Source organism: Acipenser ruthenus, unplaced genomic scaffold (genome assembly GCF_902713425.1).
Source record: "Acipenser ruthenus unplaced genomic scaffold, fAciRut3.2 maternal haplotype, whole genome shotgun sequence".
Lineage (NCBI taxonomy): Eukaryota > Metazoa > Chordata > Actinopteri > Acipenseriformes > Acipenseridae > Acipenser > Acipenser ruthenus.
Window position 1 is genome coordinate 28,141 of NW_026708162.1, and position 20,890 is coordinate 49,030.

The 20,890-nt window shown below is 49.9% G+C and overlaps 1 protein-coding gene across 3 annotated transcripts; it reads right to left on the minus strand.

The window, feature by feature from the left end:
• Positions 1-566: 566 nt before the first annotated feature.
• On the minus strand, positions 567-15,538 carry LOC117398649 (5'-3' exonuclease PLD3). Of its 3 annotated transcripts, XM_059020138.1 has the most exons (13): positions 15,175-15,537; positions 14,183-14,362; positions 12,986-13,642; positions 10,164-10,238; positions 5,962-6,149; positions 5,590-5,758; positions 4,838-4,952; positions 4,371-4,498; positions 3,846-4,046; positions 3,575-3,714; positions 3,316-3,481; positions 2,690-2,789; positions 567-1,337 (listed from the first exon to the last, which is right to left on the minus strand). In XM_059020138.1, the coding sequence occupies exons 1-13, from the start codon at positions 15,259-15,261 to the stop codon at positions 1,132-1,134; spliced, it is 2,412 nt and encodes an 803-aa protein (XP_058876121.1). In that variant the 5' UTR covers positions 15,262-15,537; the 3' UTR covers positions 567-1,131. The 3 variants fall into 3 exon arrangements, with proteins under 3 accessions (XP_058876121.1, XP_058876122.1, XP_058876123.1); XM_059020139.1 differs by lacking the exon at positions 10,164-10,238 and having other exon boundaries at positions 15,175-15,538; XM_059020140.1 differs by lacking the exon at positions 12,986-13,642 and having other exon boundaries at positions 15,175-15,536.
• Between the last annotated feature and the right edge of the window lie 5,352 nt (positions 15,539-20,890).

A 20,890-nucleotide genomic window follows, 5' to 3' on the forward strand; every position in this document is an offset into this window, starting at 1 on the left:
CATAACCACGCCCACACTGCGCATGTGCGTTCCAAACCCCGCCCCCTCAGCCCCGCCCCTGTCGCTGCTGGTTCCAGTTCAGCGATCGTGCGAGAGAGAGCATCGAGAGGGACGCGGGCTGCGGTGTTATTTTATTAGTGAGTTGAGGATTTTAAACGTGTATAATTCTTCATTTCCTTTTCTAGGTCTGCTGTCTTTCCACCTGCCCTGTCTCTCTCAGAGAGATATTCTCAATAGTAGATATCCTAGATGTCTTGTATTGTGTAGATTCTCCCCCATCATGTCAGCTGTACAACACGGGGCAGCAGTGTGGAGTAGTGGTTAAGGCTCTGGGCTCTTGACTGGAGGTTAGTGGGTTCAATCCCCGGTCGAGGACACTGCTGTTGTACCCTTGAGCAAGGTACTTTACCTATATTGCTCCAGTAAAAAAAAAAAACCCAACTGTATAAATGGGTAATTGTATGTAAAAATAATGTGATATCTTGTAACAATTGTAAGTCGCCCTGGATAAGGGCGTCTGCTAAGAAATAAATAATAATAATAATAATCACATGACAAACAGCAAAAACATTTCAAACAGACTTTATTCAAATTATTATAATTAATAGTTTAATTTTTTTAATTTTTTTTACAGAAGCATTGGATTTCAAACACATCCTACCCTTTCCTAATGCAAAAGTAAAAACAGGTTTTAAAAAAAAAACAAAACACTGAAGCAAAAAGCTGCGCCGTGTTAAAGAAACACAATTAAAGCTTGAAAACCTACAATTAAAACAAGAAAGGCAGCATTTCATTCTGCGTTTCTTTGTAAAAGATTTCGAAAGTTACAGTCGAGGATTGTAAAAATACAAACAAACAATGAAGCTGTGAAAGGAGTGAAGATATTTCAAAAAGCTCCCTGAGCCGCGACCCATTCCTCCTCCAGAGTCACTTCAGAAATCACAATTAAACCTACACTTCAAATCAAGCAGGACAGACTCTCTCTGCAGCAGCTGAGAAAAGGATCCATCTGTTCCAATCCCGTCTCTCTTGTTAGCTTTGGCTCCACAGATTTCAGGCAGTGCTGTCCAGTCTTTGAATAGCGGGGCCCCAGCCTGTCAAAGGGCTGGTTTCACCCCCCCTGCCTGTAGACTAGCTCTGTGTGTGCAGCCCGCAGCTCTGGCTGTGCTCCGTGCTCAGAGGCACCGCGTGGGAGGAGCCCCAGTCCCTCTCAAACACCCCCTGGAGCTGGCTCTGCACGGTGCCCTGCTCCCCCCTCCCTGCAGCCCCAGTCTGGTTCACCACCAGCCCCACACCGGCCGTCTGCGTGAAGTAACTCTCAGACCAGTTGGAGGTTCCTACGAGAGAGAGAGAGAGAGAGAGAGAGAGAGAGAGAGAGAGAGAGAGACAGGGGAGACAGGGGAGAGAGAGAGAGAGAGAGAGAGAGAGAGACAGAGACAGGGGAGAGAGAGAGAGGGGAGAGAGAGAGAGAGAGAGAGGGGAGAGACAGAGACAGGGGAGAGAGACAGAGAGACAGAGAGAGAGAGAGAGAGAGAGAGAGAGAGAGAGAGAGAGAGAGAGGGGAGAGAGAGAGAGAGAGAGAGGGGGGAGAGACAGAGACAGGGGAGAGAGAGAGAGGGGAGAGAGAGAGAGGGGAGAGACAGAGACAGGGGAGAGAGACAGAGGGGAGAGAGACAGAGAGACAGAGAGAGAGAGAGGGAGAGAGAGAGACAGGGGAGAGAGAGGGCGAGAGAGAGGGGAGACACACAGAGAGAGAGAGAGAGAGAGAGAGAGAGAGAGACACAGAGAGAGAGAGAGAGAGAGAGAGAGAGACAGGGGAGAGAGAGGGCGAGAGAGAGGGGAGACACACAGAGAGAGAGAGAGAGAGAGAGAGAGAGAGGGACACAGAGAGAGAGAGACACAGAGAGAGAGAGAGAGAGAGAGAGAGAGAGAGGAGCTTCAGTAGTTTTCTGCAACGTTAAATCTATTTGTCATGTTTAAGTATCAATTCTACTGCATTTTGACCAAAGACTACAGAATGACTTTCCTCTCCAAACCCATTTATATTTGCTGGTCTGTTCTGTGCCTCTGTGCAGTGTGTGTGTGTGTGTGTGTGTGTGTGTGTCTGTGTGTGTGTGTGTGCGTGTGCGTATGTGTGTTTGTGTGTGTGTGTTTGCTGCTCTGGTCAGTGCAGTGTGTTTGTGTGTGTGTGTTTGCTGCTCTGGTCAGTGCAGTGTGTTTGTGTGTGTGTGTTTGCTGCTCTGGTCAGTGCAGTGTGTTTGTGTGTGTGTGTTTGCTGCTCTGGTCAGTGCAGTGTGTTTGTGTGTGTGTGTTTGCTGCTCTGGTCAGTGCAGTGTGTTTGTGTGTGTGTGTTTGCTGCTCTGGTCAGTGCAGTGTGTTTGTGTGTGTGTGTTTGCTGCTCTGGTCAGTGCAGTGTGTTTGTGTGTGTGTGTTTGCTGCTCTGGTCAGTGCAGTGTGTTTGTGTGTGTGTGTTTGCTGCTCTGGTCAGTGCAGTGTGTTTGTGTGTGTGTGTTTGCTGCTCTGGTCAGTGCAGTGTGTTTGTGTGTGTGTTTGCTGCTCTGGTCAGTGCAGTGTGTTTGTGTGTGTGTGTTTGCTGCTCTGGTCAGTGCAGTGTGTTTGTGTGTGTGTGTTTGCTGCTCTGGTCAGTGCAGTGTGTTTGTGTTTGTGTGTTCGCTGCTCTGGTCAGTACCTATGTAAGCCACGCGGTCAGTCACCATGTACTTGGCGTGATTCACTCTGCTGAAGGGGATCGCCTCCTGCTCAGGGCTGGACGGGACGTGGAACACTTTCTGAAAGAGAAAATACAACAAATAAAACAAATCTGAAGGTCCAAGGCATCGGAGGCTGCTGTGCTCTGTGTGTGTGTGTGTGTGAGTGTGTGTGTCTGTGTGTGTGTGTGTGTGTGTGTGTGTGTGTGTGTGTCTGTGTGTGTGTGTGTGTGTGTGTGTGTGTGCGGCGTCTCCAGAACACAGATGGGTTATTCTTTTCAGAGAATATTTATCAGTGGAGGCACCCCAGTATGTAGATTTCATTATTATTGTGCACTGTCCCCAGTATTCAGGGTCAGTGTCTCGCACTGTCCCCAGTATTCAGGGTCAGTGTGTATTCCTGTGCGTGTCTCACACTGTCCCCAGTATTCAGGGTCAGTGTGTATTCCTGTGCGTGTCTCGCACTGTCCCCAGTATTCAGGGTCAGTGTGTATTCCTGTGTGTGTCTCACACTGTCCCCAGTATTCAGGGTCAGTGTGTATTCCTGTGTGTGTCTCGCACTGTCCCCAGTATTCAGGGTCAGTGTGTATTCCTGTGTGTTTCTCACCACTTGCACGTTGCAGTTCAGGGGCTCCTGTCTCAGCACGCTCAGAGACTCCAGGAAGATGAACATGGGGTGGAAGGAGTGCTCCCAGCAGCTCACCAGCAAGCGCACCTCCACACCCCGCCCACAGGAGGCAGCACGCAGGGCAGAGTCCAGGGGGGGCCAGAACCTGGGAGGGGCAACTCTCAATTAGGATTGCATTCTGAATACGCACTGTCACACACACACACACACACACACACACACACACACACACACTCACCCTCTGGGGCTGCAGTACTGGCACTGAGGCAGGAAGTCCATGACTGAGATGTAAACAAACTGCCTGGCATCTCCGATCACGCTGAGAATGGCGGCGAGGTCGTCCGTGCGTCCGTCTGCACACAGCGAGGGCCGGGCGCTCTGGAACACGGGGAGGGGTCTCAGAGTCACTCACAGGAGTGAAAACACAGGTTAGCTACAACATGCGTTCGCGTGCGTTTGAGACCCAGCCAGCAGCTCGGCACAGTTTCAATGGCTCCTCCTACACTCACCGACAGGTAGACCTCAGCAGCGACCCCGTTGAGTTTGAGCTGCAGGGGGCGCTCTTTACTGGAGCCGGCTGTGAACTCCCGGGGCCAGCGCTCAGGAATGGAGGCTCCGCTCTGACCCAGGGAGGAATACATCCTGAAGATCCGCTCCGTGTCTCGCGCCAGGCAGCTGCAGTTACTGACCGACACCGCCAGCTCCTTCACCTGCCCGGGGAGAGGGAGTGTTACTGAGGGGAGACCAGAAGAGACCGAGTCAAGCAGACCAGCGTTTGGGCTCCAGTGCCTTCATCAGTGTTATTATTGAAACTAGAAGAGACCGAGTCAAGCAGACCAGCGTTTGGGCTCCAGTGCCTTCATCAGTGTTATTATTGAAACTAGAAGAGACCGAGTCAAGCAGACCAGCGTTTGGGCTCCAGTGCCTTCATCAGTGTGATTATTGAAACTAGAAGAGACCGAGTCAAGCAGACCAGCGTTTGGGCTCCAGTGCTCCATCAGTGTTATTATTGAGGTGAAGCTGGCAGGCTGTACCTGTGTGAGAGAGCGCCAGTCCATGTTGGCGCTGCCAATGTAAACGTGCTGCTTGTCCACGACCCACAGCTTGGTGTGAATGATGCCGCCGGTCAGAGACTTCAGATCCACGCCGCGCACCTCAGCACCTGCACACACACACACACACATTTCAACAGACCCTCTCTGTCCTGCACTGTGCTGCTCAGCACCTCTCCCCTCCTCTCTGTCCTGCACTGTGCTGCTCAGCACCTCTCCCCTCCTCTCTGTCCTGCACTGTGCTGCTCAGCACCTCTCCCCTCCTCTCTGTCCTGCACTGTACTGCTCAGCACCTCTCCCCTCCTCTCTGTCCTGCACTGTGCTGCTCAGCACCTCTCCCCTCCTCTCTGTCCTGCACTGTGCTGCTCAGCACCTCTCCCCTCCTCTGTCCTGCACTGTAATATCAGATGGCTGCTCAGCACCTCTCCAGTGCCCCCCCCTCTCTGTACCTGCTTCCCGCAGCTCTCTGCTGTCCCTGTCTGAGTTCTCAGGGCTGTTCACCGCGATGCTGAGATTCACTCCTCTGGACTGTAACTGCAGGAGCTGCTCAAAGACCTGCCGGCCCTGAAATCAGAGACAAACAGACAGGAGATCAATTCAAACTCTGAGTCACCGTCCCAGAGAGCCATCCGAGCGGAGCAGCCGGACCCTCCCCCTGCTCTCTGCTCACCTGGCTGTCTGTGGGCTCCCTGTCTCTCAGGGTCAGGTAGAAGGCTGCTCTCTGCTCACCTGGCTGTCTGCGGGCTCCCTGTCTCTCAGGGTCAGGTAGAAGGCTGCTCTCTGCTCACCTGGCTGTCTGTGGGCTCCCTGTCTCTCAGGGTCAGGTAGAAGGCTGCTCTCTGCTCACCTGGCTGTCTGTGGGCTCCCTGTCTCTCAGGGTCAGGTAGAAGGCTGCTCTCTGCTCACCTGGCTGTCTGTGGGCTCCCTGTCTCTCAGGGTCAGGTAGAAGGCTGCTCTCTGCTCACCTGGCTGTCTGCGGGCTCCCTGTCTCTCAGGGTCAGGTAGAAGGCTGCTCTCTGCTCACCTGGCTGTCTGTGGGCTCCCTGTCTCTCAGGGTCAGGTAGAGGGCTGCTCTCTGCTCACCTGGCTGTCTGCGGGCTCCCTGTCTCTCAGGGTCAGGTAGAAGACTGCTCTCTGCTCACCTGGCTGTCTGTGGGCTCCCTGTCTCTCAGGGTCAGGTAGAAGGCTGCTCTCTGCTCACCTGGCTGGCTGTGGGCTCGCTGTCTCTCAGGGTCAGGTAGAAGGCTGCTATCTGCACGCTGCTCTCTGCCTGCTCCAGCAGACTCTGCCAGGCTGAGAATATCGAGGGGAGCGCGGGGGCGTCGGGGGGGTACAGCAGGCCCACAGGGATACTCTCCAACAGGGAGAAGCTGGGGGGGGGAGGGGTGAAAGAAGAGTTTATTTAGATTACTTTTTTTTTTTATTAAAAAAATATATATATGTCACAAAAGTGGACCTGCCACCACATCCCTTTTCACTTCACATATTGAAACAGTAGATCTGTTTTTAAACTGTAGAAAGTCAACGTTCGATGGCAGATGAGAAGCGGACGTCTCTCCAGCCCCTCCCCTACCTGCAGTCTGTGCTGCACGGCCCCTCGCTCTGCCAGGCAAGCCCCTCCCACAGGCCCGGGTACCAGTCACTGCCCAGCTCCCTCAGCAGCTCCGTGCCAGGGCCCGGGATCCCATGATGCACGGCGTACCAGCTCCCGCCCCCCAGGAGGAGGAGCCAGAGGAGGAGGGCGGAGAATCGGAGCCAGCGCTGAGGAGAGTCAGAAGAGATCAGAGGAGTCAAACACTGATGCACACACACACACTAACACTGAGACAAACACACTGTAACACTGAGGAGAGTCAGAAGAGATCAGAGGAGTCAAACACTGATGCACACACACACACTAACACTGAGACAAACACACTGTAACACTGAGGAGAGTCAGAAGAGATCAGAGGAGTCAAACAAATACACTGAAGAGATCAGAGGAGTCAAACAAATACACTGAAGAGATCAGAGGAGTCAAACAAATACACTGAAGAGATCAGAGGAGTCAAACAAATACACTGAAGAGATCAGAGGAGTCAAACAAATACACTGAAGAGATCAGAGGAGTCAAACAAATACACTGAAGAGATCAGAGGAGTCAAACAAATACACTGAGACTGAGACACACTAACACTGAGGAGAGTCAGAAGAGATCAGAGGAGTCAAACAAATACACTGAAGAGATCAGAGGAGTCAAACAAATACACTGAAGAGATCAGAGGAGTCAAACAAATACACTGAAGAGATCAGAGGAGTCAAACAAATACACTGAAGAGATCAGAGGAGTCAAACAAATACACTGAAGAGATCAGAGGAGTCAAACAAATACACTGAAGAGATCAGAGGAGTCAAACAAATACACTGAAGAGATCAGAGGAGTCAAACAAATACACTGAAGAGATCAGAGGAGTCAAACAAATACACTGAAGAGATCAGAGGAGTCAAACAAATACACTGAAGAGATCAGAGGAGTCAAACAAATACACTGAAGAGATCAGAGGAGTCAAACAAATACACTGAAGAGATCAGAGGAGTCAAACACACACTGAAGAGATCAGAGGAGTCAAACAAATACACTGAAGAGATCAGAGGAGTCAAACAAATACACTGAAGAGATCAGAGGAGTCAAACAAATACACTGAAGAGATCAGAGGAGTCAAACAAATACACTGAAGAGATCAGAGGAGTCAAACAAATACACTGAAGAGATCAGAGGAGTCAAACAAATACACTGAAGAGATCAGAGGAGTCAAACAAATACACTGAGACTGAGACACACTAACACTGAGGAGAGTCAGAAGAGATCAGAGGAGTCAAACAAATACACTGAAGAGATCAGAGGAGTCAAACAAATACACTGAAGAGATCAGAGGAGTCAAACAAATACACTGAAGAGATCAGAGGAGTCAAACAAATACACTGAAGAGATCAGAGGAGTCAAACAAATACACTGAAGAGATCAGAGGAGTCAAACAAATACACTGAGACTGAGACACACTAACACTGAGGAGAGTCAGAAGAGATCAGAGGAGTCAAACACACACTGAGACTGAGTCAAACACACACTGATGCACACACACACACTGAGACTGAGTCAAACACACACACTGACACTGAGTCAAACACACACACTGAGACTGAGTCAAACACTCACACTGACACTGAGTCAAACACACACACTGAGACAAACACACACACTGACACTGAGACAAACACACTAACACTGAGACACACACACACTGAGACAAACACACTGTAACACTGAGACAAACACACACACACTCACACTGAGACAAACACTCACACTGAGACTGAGTCAAACACTCACACTGAGACAAACACTCACACTAACACTGAGACAAACACACTAACACTGAGACACACACACACTGAGACAAACACACTGTAACACTGAGACAAACACACACACACTCACACTGAGACTGAGACACACACACTGAGACACTGAGACACACACACACACTGACACTGAGTCAAACACTCACACTGAGACAAACACTCACACTGAGACACACACACACGGAGTCAAACACTCACACTGAGACACACTAACACTGAGACTGAGTCAAACACACACTGACACTGAGACAAACACACACTGAGACTGAGACACACACACTAACACACTGAGACTGAGTCAAACACTCACACTCACACTGAGACAAACACTCACACTGACACTGAGACACACACACACACTGAGACAAACACACTCACACTGAGACTGAGTCAAACACTCACACTGACACTGAGTCAAACACTCACACTGAGACTGAGACACACTGTAACACTGAGACAAACACACACACACTCACACTGAGACACACTCACACTGAGACACACACACTCACACTGAGACAAACACACTGAGACAAACACACTGTAACACTGAGACAAACACTCACACTGACACTGAGACACACTGAGACAAACACACTGTAACACTGAGACACACTCACACTGAGACAAACACTCACACTGACACTGAGACACACTGAGACAAACACACTGTAACACTGAGACAAACACTCACACTGACACTGAGACACACTGAGACAAACACACTGTAACACTGAGACACACTCACACTGAGACAAACACTCACACTGACACTGAGACACACACACACACACACTGAGTCAAACACACACACTGTAACACTGAGACAAACACTCACACTGAGACAAACACTCACACTGAGACAAACACTCACACTGAGACACTGAGTCAAACACTCACACTGAGACAAACACACACACTGAGACAAACACACTGTAACACTGAGACACACACACTGAGACAAACACACTAACACTGAGACAAACACTCACACTGTAACACTGAGACAAACACTCACACTAACACTGAGACAAACACTCACACTGAGACAAACACACACACTGAGACAAACACACTGTAACACTGAGACACACACACTGAGACAAACACACTAACACTGAGACAAACACTCACACTGTAACACTGAGACAAACACTCACACTAACACTGAGACAAACACTCACACTAACACTGAGACAAACACTCACACTGAGACAAACACACACACTAACACTGAGACACACACACACGGAGACACACACACACACTAACACTGAGTCAAACACACACACTGTAACACTGAGACACACACACACACTAACACTGAGACACACACACACGGAGACACACACACTGAGACACACACACACACTAACACTGAGACACACACACACGGAGACACACACACACACTGTAACACTGAGACACACACACACACTGTAACACTGAGACAAACACTCACACTGAGACAAACACTCACACTGTAACACTGAGACACACACACACACTAACACTGAGACACACACACACACTCACACTGAGACTGAGACACACTCACACGGAGACACACACACACACTAACACTGAGACACACACACACACTCACACTGAGACACACACACACACTAACACTGAGACACACACACACACTAACACTGAGACACTCACACACTGAGACACACACACTGTAACACTGAGACACACACACACACTAACACTGAGACAAACACACACACTAACACTGAGACAAACACTCACACTGTAACACTGAGACACACACACACACACACACACACTGTAACACTGAGACACACACACACACTAACACTGAGACACACACACACTGTAACACTGAGACACACACACACACACTGTAACACTGAGACACACACACACACAGTAACACTGAGACACACACACACACTGTAACACTGAGACACACACACACACACACACACACACTGTAACACTGAGACACACACACACGGAGACACACACACACACAGTAACACTGAGACACTCACACACACATTAACACTGAGACACACACACGCAGAGACACACACACACACACACACATTAACACTGAGACAGAAATGACTGTGGCTGCTGCATTTATTGTTGATTTTACAGAATATTCAAGGCCGGCCACACTCTCTTACCACTGTGCTAAGTTTGCACCATTTTTCTGTGAAGTGAAAAATCAAGATACTAAAAGTTAGAAGAGCAGCAGAAACAGTGAGGCAAACACAATCCACACACACAAACCACACACACACACACACACTACACACACACACACACACACACACACAATACACAAAGTTAGAAGAGCAGCAGAAACAGTGAGGCTGCACGACGGGCTGTCCTTACCGCTCGGCCAGGGCTGGCTGGGGGCGGAGCTCCAGAGAGATTCGGGGCTTTCAATTCGCTCTGGACCACGTCCATCTGCAGCACAACAAGAAGCACCTTCAACACCGGGCTGGGTACCGAAACACACACACACACAAACACAATACACGCACACAACACACAGACACAACACACACACACACACACACACACAACACACAGACACAATACACACACACACAATACACAGGGCTGCGTGGCAATGCACTGCCCCCTTTACACAACACACACACACACACACACACACACACACACACACTACACACACACACACAGGGCTGCGTGGCACTGCACTGCCCCCTTTACACAACACACACACACACACACACACACACACACACACACACACACACACACACACACACACACAGGGCTGCGTTCAGAAACACTCAAATAAACTGAATGGATTCAGTGATAAACGTTTCCACTCGACACAGAGAAAGACTTCGCCCATTGAATTTACTCGGTTTCTTTCAGCAGCTCTACGAATAGAAATGAACTTTAGAAAGAGCAAACGTGGATTCTCACAATTCCCTCTTTGCAAGTCGCGCTGCGTTCCAGTTTCAACATGAAAGAAAACACACTGGAAGAGATAAGGAGCCCGAAAACAAGCAGAATAATCCCATGCAGGCAACACGCAGGTGCAGTGAAGCTCGAATCCACTGCGAAGACTGCTGAGCAACACAAACAGAAATTTCAAACACAGCATGTTTAAATACAAAGCTACCTCACCCTCTGCCTGGAGAGATCCAGCTGTATGCAGCTCAGTGGAGGTGCAGAACCTCTCTGAACAGAACCACCAGAATCCCTCTGAACAGAACCACCAGAATCCCTCTGAACAGAACCACCAGAATCCCTCTGAACAGAACCACCAGAATCCCTCTGAACAGAACCACCAGAATCCCTCTGAACAGAACCTCTCTGAACAGAACCACCAGAATCCCTCTGAACAGAACCACCAGAATCCCTCTGAACAGAACCACCAGAATCCCTCTGAACAGAACCACCAGAATCCCTCTGAACAGAACCACCAGAATCCCTCTGAACAAAACCTCTGAACAGAATCGCTGTGAACAGAATCTCTTTAAACAGAACCTCTCTGAACAGAACCACCAGAATCCCTCTGAACAGAACCACCAGAATCCCTCTGAACAGAACCACCAGAATCCCTCTGAACAAAACCTCTGAACAGAATCGCTCTGAACAGAACCTCTTTAAACAGAACCTCTCTGAACAGTCACCTGAATTGCTCCGAACAGAACCGCTCTGAACAGAACCACCAGAATCTCTTTAAACAGAATCTCTTTAAACAGAACCTCTCTGAACAGAACCGCTCACACACTCTGCAGAACACAGATAAGTTTCTGCCAAGTCAGGTTCTTAGTAAACATACAGGGCGGGAATCCCCTCCGTTGAGTCTTCAGCCCCTCCTCGAGAAAAACAGTTATTTCAATTTGAAAAAAAACAAAACACATTTTTGTTGCTCAACTGAAAGCCTTTCAGCTCCGACAGTCGGTTTTTATTATCTTGAAACCCACTTCCGCTTTAGAAAAAAAAAAAAAAAAAAACCCTAAACGCACTCCAGCTGCAGACCCATCGGTGTGTGAATGTGTGTGTGTGTGTGTGTGTGTATCAGTGTGTGTGTATATCAGTGTGTGTGTGTGTGTCAGTGTGTGTGTGTGTGTGTGTGTGTGTGTATCAGTGTGTGTGTGTGTATCAGTGTGTGTGTGTGTGTCAGTGTGTGTGTGTGTGTGTGTATCAGTGTGCATCAGTGTGTGTGTGTGTGTGTATCAGTGTGTGTGTATCAGTGTGTGTATCAGTCTGTGTGTGTATCAGTGTGTGTGTATCATTGTGTATCAGTGTGTGTGTGTATCATTGTGTATCAGTGCGTGAAACACTGTAAACACTACAGCCGACCTCTACATTTCACAGGCGTTTCTTTGACAATGCAAAAACATTTAGGAACAATAATCCATACATTCAACATGGTTTACAATGATGTGCCACACCATGCCAATAAGCTTGACCACGCTCTCACTGCTCCTCGTCACACCGTGCCACGCTCTCACTGCTCCTCGTCACACCGTGCCACGCTCTCACTGCTCCTCGTCACACCGTGCCACGCTCTCACTGCTCCTCGTCACACCGTGCCACGCTCTCACTGCTCCTCGTCACACCGTGCCACGCTCTCACTGCTCCTCGTCACACCGTGCCACGCTCTCACTGCTCCTCGTCACACTGTGCCACGCTCTCACTGCTCCTCGTCACACTCTGCCACGCTCTCACTGCTCCTCGTCACACTCTGCCACGCTCTCACTGCTCCTCGTCACACTGTGCCACGCTCTCACTGCTCCTCGTCACACCGTGCCACGCTTTCACTGCTCCTCGTCACACCGTGCCACGCTCTCGCTGCTCCTCGTCACACTGTGCCACGCTCTCGCTGCACCTCGTCACACCGTGCCACGCTCTCACTGCACCTCGTCACACCGTGCCACGCTCTCACTGCTCCTCGTCACACCGTGCCACGCTCTCACTGCTCCTCGTCACACCGTGCCACGCTCTCACTGCACCTCGTCACACCGTGCCACGCTCTCACTGCTCCTCGTCACACCGTGCCACGCTTTCACTGCTCCTCGTCACACCGTGCCACGCTCTCACTGCTCCTCGTCACACTGTGCCACGCTTTCACTGTGTCACACCTTCATGAGGGGTGTTTAAATGTTTACACTGTGAGCTCCCCTGTTATTAAACAGACAGGAGGAGGAAGCGGCCCCGTCACTAACCTGAGTCTGCAGTCCCGCTCTCTCCTGCCTCTCCTGTCTGGCCCCTGGGGCTGAGGGGAGCCTCTCTGGGGGAGCAGAGTCCAGCTGCGGGGCTTCAGATCGGAACATCGTCTCAGCAAATCCCTCAGGGGCGAGAGCCAGGCCTTCAGACACAGCTCCTGGTCTAGAAGAAGACCTCTCCAGAGCAGCTCCTGGTCTAGAAGAAGACCTCTCCAGAGCAGCTCCTGGTCTAGAAGAAGGCCTCTCCAGAGCAGCTCCTGGTCTAGAAGAAGACCTCTCCAGCGCAGCTCCTGGTCTAGAAGAAGACCTCTCCAGAGCAGCTCCTGGTCTAGAAGACGACCTCTCCAGCGCAGCTCCTGGTCTAGAAGGTGGCCTCTCCAGAGCAGTCCTCTCAGGCCTCCTGGTCTCTGGTTCTGAAGAGGCTTGTGGGTTCGAGGAGGGCCTCTCTGCTGCCTCGCTGGCCTCCCTCTTGAGAGCCGAGGGCACTCTGCAGACGGGCGGGTCGGGGGGCTGCTCGGCTGGGGGGGGCTCCTGCAGTATCGAGGGCGTTCGGGCTGCAGGGACCTGCTGTGTCGTCTTCAGTGCTGCTGCAGGGTCAGGATCGATTGGCTGCTCCTCAGGTTCAAGCTTCAGTCTCTCCAAGACCACCGTCGGAGACTTCAAATAATAACACAAAACAAACAAACAAACCAACAAACAAACAAAATCAATCTTCTTTCCATCCCTGCCTGACGCTGCGTGCACAAGAAAACTGAGAACGACCCGTCAAGCATCTCCCGCATGCAGAACAATCCACTTAGAAACACTGAAACGAGCTTCGGAAACTCAACAACAAACACACACAAAACAAAACTTCAGAAACTCAACAACAAACACACACAAAACAAAACTTCAGAAACTCAATAACAAACACACACAAAACAAAACTTCAGAAACTCAATAACAAACACACACAAAACAAAACTTCAGAAACTCAATAACAAACACACACAAAACAAAACTTCAGAAACTCAATAACAAACACACACAAAACAAAACTTCAGAAACTCAACAACAAACACACCCAAAACAAAACTTCAGAAACTCAATAACAAACACACACAAAACAAAACTTCTCCCAATGTTTTTTTTTTTTTTTTACTTTTTTAAATGTACTGCTCAAGCGTGAATCCCATCATTTAAAATGAATGAATCTACCCCAAGCCGCGCCTCCAGCTGGACTCTGTCGCTGGTCCCGGTTCTGGTGCCGTGCCGGCCGGCTCCCTCCGGTTCAGGGTGGGGATCCCCGCTCCGATGCGCTCGGATGCTTCTCCGCGGCTGCAGTTCCCTCCACTCCTCCGCTCCCAGGGGCGCCGGGTAAGAGACCGCCGACACCGCCTGGGTAGAGAGAGAAGCGCTTCATTACCACCCAGCAGCACGCTTCCTAATCCGCTCCCACACACTGCCCCCCGAGTACCACAGAGTGCCCCCAAGTACCCCCAAAGTACCACAAAGTACCCCCAAGTAACCACAGAGTGCCCACAAGTACCCCCAAAGTAACCACAAAGTACCCCCAAAGTACCCCCAAAGTACCCTAAAGTAACCCCAGAGTAACCACAAAGTATCCCAAAGTACCCCAAAGTAACCACAAAGTACCCTAAAGTAACACCAAAGTACCCCAAAGTAACCCCAAGTAACACCAAGTAACCACAAGTAACCCCAAGGTACCCTAAAGTACCCCAAAGTAACACCAAAAGTACCCCAAAGTAACCCCAAAGTATCCCAAAGTACCTCAAAGTAACACCAAAGTAACCACAAAGTACCCTAAAGTAACCCCAGAGTAACCACAAAGTATCCCAAAGTACCCCAAAGTAACCCCAAGTAACCACAAAGTACCCCAAGTACCCCCATAGTACCCTAAAGTAACCCCAAAGTACCCTAAAGTAACCCCAAAGTACCCCAAAGTACCCTAAAGTATCCCAAAGTACCCCCAAAGTATCCACGAATTACTCCAAAGTACCCACATCCTGCCTCAAACAATCTTCAAAATAGCATAAACAGCAATGCACGTAACGTGTTTCAGACCTGACTTCATTCAAGTCGGTAAAGGTTACGGAACGGTATGGCTGACTTGATTATTATTATTATTATTAATATTTTATAACTGACAAAACGTCCCCCTGGTAGATGTACACTGGTCCTGTACTCACCTCCTCGGCCGTGACAGAGATCTCCCGCAAACGAGATGAGCGTCTCACGGGGGTCTGCGCCCGGTCTCCCCTCCTCCTGTCACCCATCCACCCGAGATTATTACACGAATAAACGTTTTAATACAAAAATAACAGCCAGGAAAAAAAAAGAGTCGGTTTGTTTGTTTGTTTTAAACACACAGATTGCGTTTGCTACGCGTGCCGGCGCTTTATTTAAAAACGAAGTTTCATGACGTTACGAACTCCCGCACGGCGCCCCGAAATAATAAAAACAGAAACACAGCCGCTGTGTTTAAAAGAAACCAAACCTGCCGCGTTTCAAACCGTCCGCCGCTCCCTCCCTCCCTCCCTCCGATCACAACTGGAGGGCGACCTTCTCTTAAAATACAGACACGCGTTTATTTCGCTAAAACTTTTACACGTGAAGTGTGCTGCTTTACTGCCGCCTAGCGGAACACAACCCTTACTTACTGTGAAATAAACTCTCGACAGATTCAAAAACACAACGTATTTGTTTTTAGTTTCACTGAAACTAGAGTTTAAACACGGGCTGAACCTTTTAAACACCGCGGGTTGGTCTTTACGCGCTTGATCCATTTAAAAATTAAAAACTATTTAATGTCCTGTTCAATATCAGTTTTTATTTTTATAATATACAACATAGTGTATCTCTCAAATTCACTTGGGTCCATTTTAAACACACACACACACACACACACACACACACACACACACACAATTATATATATATATATATATATATATATATATATATATATATATATATATATATATATATATATATTGAATTAATTATGAAAAATGTGACACTCACTTTTATTTTCTTGTCGTGTATTGTTGTACTCGACCCATCCTCTACTCGCTGTGAAGCTCTGCGTTACTTGAGAGGAAACTGACACCCGCTCCAGTTTTTAAACTGTGACTTTTGAATTTAATGACACCCTTTTTTATTTATTTCTTTCTTTGTTTTGTTTTGTTTTGTTTTGTTTGTTTCCATGTATTAGTAACGGTTGTTTTCCCGGCACGTCGGATTCAATAGAGATCAATCAGACCTTCACTCCTCCGCTCGCCAGACGGCGCTCCTCCCGCTCGAGACCTCGCGCGCGCTCGCTCGCTCGTCTCCTCGGCGCGCGTTGGTTTGATTCGTTTTGAAAAGATTCAAATTTCAAAAGGAAGCGCCGCAGCCAATGACTGTTCAGCCTGATGCCACGTGATCACGGACTGCGGTTTCAGACACATTCCCGCCGCCATGTTAGGAAGGGCAGGCTGTGTCGCTGCGCTGTGCGATGCCTCTGTCTGAGATCTCATCAACTTGGATTTCGTGTTCGATGCGGGCTCAGGGGTTATTCTTGAAATGTGTTTTTGTTTACGATTGTAAGTTGCCCTGGATAAGAGTGTCTGCTAAGAAATAAATAATAATAATAATAGATAGAAATAATAATAATCACAGCGCTCCTTGAGCGTTCATGACGTATGCTCTATTTCTGCGAAGTTATCTGTTTGACTTTTATGGTTCAACACAAACAGGCGTTTTTTATTTTTTTTTCTGGTCAGGGGGTCGTGTCAAAGATGTTTCTCACTGAAACTTAGGATTTTTTTAAATTAACCTCAAAATTTGAACCGAAGTGTTAATTTTTATTTCTCTTGGTCTAGTCGAGGAGCTCTGCCCCAACCTGCAATGGCGGTTCAAGGCTTCACTTTTAATCACCTGATCAGCTTTTTCTTCTCAGGATTGGCCAGTTCTTGTTGTTTGGCAGGAACGCGCCTCTCCGGCTTGTTTACTCCAGGAACGTGCGCGACGACGCGCCTGCGCCCTTATCTATTAGACCAGTCTGTTAGTAACGCTGCGGTGTAATCGCGAGGGACGGGATTCAGAGACCAGTCTGTTAGTAACGCTGCGGTGTAATCGCGAGGGACGGGATTCAGAGACCAGTCTGTTAGTAACGCTGCGGTGTAATCGCGAGGGACGGGATTCAGAGACCAGTCTATTAGTAACGCTGCGGTGTAATCGCGAGGGACGGGATTCAGAGACCAGTCTGTTAGTAACGCTGCGCTGTAATCGCGAGGGACGGGATTCAGAGACCAGTCTGTTAGTAACGCTGCGGTGTAATCGCGAGGGACGGGATTCAGAGACCAGTCTGTTAGTAACGCTGCGGTGTAATCGCGAGGGACGGGATTCAGAGACCAGTCTGTTAGTAACGCTGCGGTGTAATCGCGAGGGACGGGATTCAGAGACCAGTCTGTTAGTAACGCTGCGCTGTAATCGCGAGGGACGGGATTCAGAGACCAGTCTGTTAGTAACGCTGCGGTGTAATCGCGAGGGACGGGATTCAGAGACCAGTCTGTTAGTAACGCTGCGGTGTAATCGCGAGGGACGGGATTCAGAGACCAGTCTGTTAGTAACGCTGCGCTGTAATCGCGAGGGACGGGATTCAGAGACCAGTCTGTTAGTAACGCTGCGGTGTAATCGCGAGGGACGGGATTCAGAGACCAGTCTATTAGACCAGTCTGCGCTGTAATCGCGAGGGACGGGATTCAGAGACCAGTCTGTTAGTAACGCTGCGGTGTAATCGCGAGGGACGGGATTCAGAGACCAGTCTATTAGTAACGCTGCGGTGTAATCGCGAGGGACGGGATTCAGAGACCAGTCTGTTAGTAACGCTGCGGTGTAATCGCGAGGGACGGGATTCAGAGACCAGTCTGTTAGTAACGCTGCGCTGTAATCGCGAGGGACGGGATTCAGAGACCAGTCTGTTAGTAACGCTGCGGTGTAATCGCGAGGGACGGGATTCAGAGACCAGTCTGTTAGTAACGCTGCGCTGTAATCGCGAGGGACGGGATTCAGAGACCAGTCTGTTAGTAACGCTGCGGTGTAATCGCGAGGGACGGGATTCAGAGACCAGTCTGTTAGTAACGCTGCGGTGTAATCGCGAGGGACGGGATTCAGAGACCAGTCTGTTAGTAACGCTGCGCTGTAATCGCGAGGGACGGGATTCAGAGACCAGTCTATTAGACCAGTCTGCGCTGTAATCGCGAGGGACGGGATTCAGAGACCAGTCTGTTAGTAACGCTGCGGTGTAATCGCGAGGGACGGGATTCAGAGACCAGTCTGTTAGTAACGCTGCGGTGTAATCGCGAGGGACGGGATTCAGAGACCAGTCTGTTAGTAACGCTGCGGTGTAATCGCGAGGGACGGGATTCAGAGACCAGTCTGTTAGTAACGCTGCGGTGTAATCGCGAGGGACGGGATTCAGAGACCAGTCTGTTAGTAACGCTGCGGTGTAATCGCGAGGGACGGGATTCAGAGACCAGTCTGTTAGTAACGCTGCGGTGTAATCGCGAGGGACGGGATTCAGAGACCAGTCTGTTAGTAACGCTGCGGTGTAATCGCGAGGGACGGGATTCAGAGACCAGTCTATTAGTAACGCTGCGGTGTAATCGCGAGGGACGGGATTCAGAGACCAGTCTATTAGTAACGCTGCGGTGTAATCGCGAGGGACGGGATTCAGAGACCAGTCTGTTAGTAACGCTGCGCTGTAATCGCGAGGGACGGGATTCAGAGACCAGTCTGTTAGTAACGCTGCGCTGTAATCGCGAGGGACGGGATTCAGAGACCAGTCTGTTAGTAACGCTGCGGTGTAATCGCGAGGGACGGGATTCAGAGACCAGTCTGTTAGTAACGCTGCGGTGTAATCGCGAGGGACGGGATTCAGAGACCAGTCTGTTAGTAACGCTGCGGTGTAATCGCGAGGGACGGGATTCAGAGACCAGTCTGTTAGTAACGCTGCGCTGTAATCGCGAGGGACGGGATTCAGAGACCAGTCTATTAGACCAGTCTGCGCTGTAATCGCGAGGGACGGGATTCAGAGACCAGTCTATTAGTAACGCCGCGCTGTAATCGCGAGGGACGGGATTCAGAGACCAGTCTGTTAGTAACGCTGCGGTGTAATCGCGAGGGACGGGATTCAGAGACCAGTCTATTAGTAACGCTGCGCTGTAATCGCGAGGGACGGGATTCAGAGACCAGTCTATTAGTAACGCTGCGGTGTAATCGCGAGGGACGGGATTCAGAGACCAGTCTATTAGACCAGTCTGCGCTGTAATCGCGAGGGACGGGATTCAGAGACCAGTCTATTAGTAACGCTGCGGTGTAATCGCGAGGGACGGGATTCAGAGACCAGTCTGTTAGTAACGCTGTGCTGTAATCGCGAGGGACGGGATTCAGAGACCAGTCTGTTAGTAACGCTGCGGTGTAATCGCGAGGGACGGGATTCAGAGACCAGTCTATTAGTAACGCTGCGCTGTAATCGCGAGGGACGGGATTCAGAGACCAGTCTATTAGACCAGTCTGCGCTGTAATCGCGAGGGACGGGATTCAGAGACCAGTCTATTAGTAACGCCGCGGTGTAATCGCGAGGGACGGGATTCAGAGACCAGTCTATTAGACCAGTCTGCGCTGTAATCGCGAGGGACGGGATTCAGAGACCAGTCTGTTAGTAACGCTGCGGTGTAATCGCGAGGGACGGGATTCAGAGACCAGTCTATTAGACCAGTCTGCGCTGTAATCGCGAGGGACGGGATTCAGAGACCAGTCTATTAGTAACGCCGCGGTGTAATCGCGAGGGACGGGATTCAGAGACCAGTCTGTTAGTAACGCTGCGCTGTAATCGCGAGGGACGGGATTCAGAGACCAGTCTGTTAGTAACGCTGCGGTGTAATCGCGAGGGACGGGATTCAGAGACCAGTCTGTTAGTAACGCTGCGGTGTAATCGCGAGGGACGGGATTCAGAGACCAGTCTGTTAGTAACGCTGCGGTGTAATCGCGAGGGACGGGATTCAGAGACCAGTCTGTTAGTAACGCTGCGCTGTAATCGCGAGGGACAGGATTCAGAGACCAGTCTATTAGTAACGCTGCGCTGTAATCGCGAGGGACGGGATTCAGAGACCAGTCTGTTAGTAACGCTGCGGTGTAATCGCGAGGGACGGGATTCAGAGACCAGTCTGTTAGTAACGCTGTGCTGTAATCGCGAGGGACGGGATTCAGAGACCAGTCTGTTAGTAACGCTGCGGTGTAATCGCGAGGGACGGGATTCAGAGACCAGTCTATTAGTAACGCTGCGGTGTAATCGCGAGGGACGGGATTCAGAGACCAGTCTATTAGACCAGTCTGCGCTGTAATCGCGAGGGACGGGATTCAGAGACCAGTCTATTAGTAACGCTGCGGTGTAATCGCGAGGGACGGGATTCAGAGACCAGTCTGTTAGTAACGCTGTGCTGTAATCGCGAGGGACGGGATTCAGAGACCAGTCTGTTAGTAACGCTGCGGTGTAATCGCGAGGGACGGGATTCAGAGACCAGTCTATTAGTAACGCTGCGGTGTAATCGCGAGGGACGGGATTCAGAGACCAGTCTATTAGACCAGTCTGCGCTGTAATCGCGAGGGACGGGATTCAGAGACCAGTCTATTAGTAACGCCGCGGTGTAATCGCGAGGGACGGGATTCAGAGACCAGTCTATTAGACCAGTCTGCGCTGTAATCGCGAGGGACGGGATTCAGAGACCAGTCTGTTAGTAACGCTGCGGTGTAATCGCGAGGGACGGGATTCAGAGACCAGTCTATTAGACCAGTCTGCGCTGTAATCGCGAGGGACGGGATTCAGAGACCAGTCTATTAGTAACGCCGCGGTGTAATCGC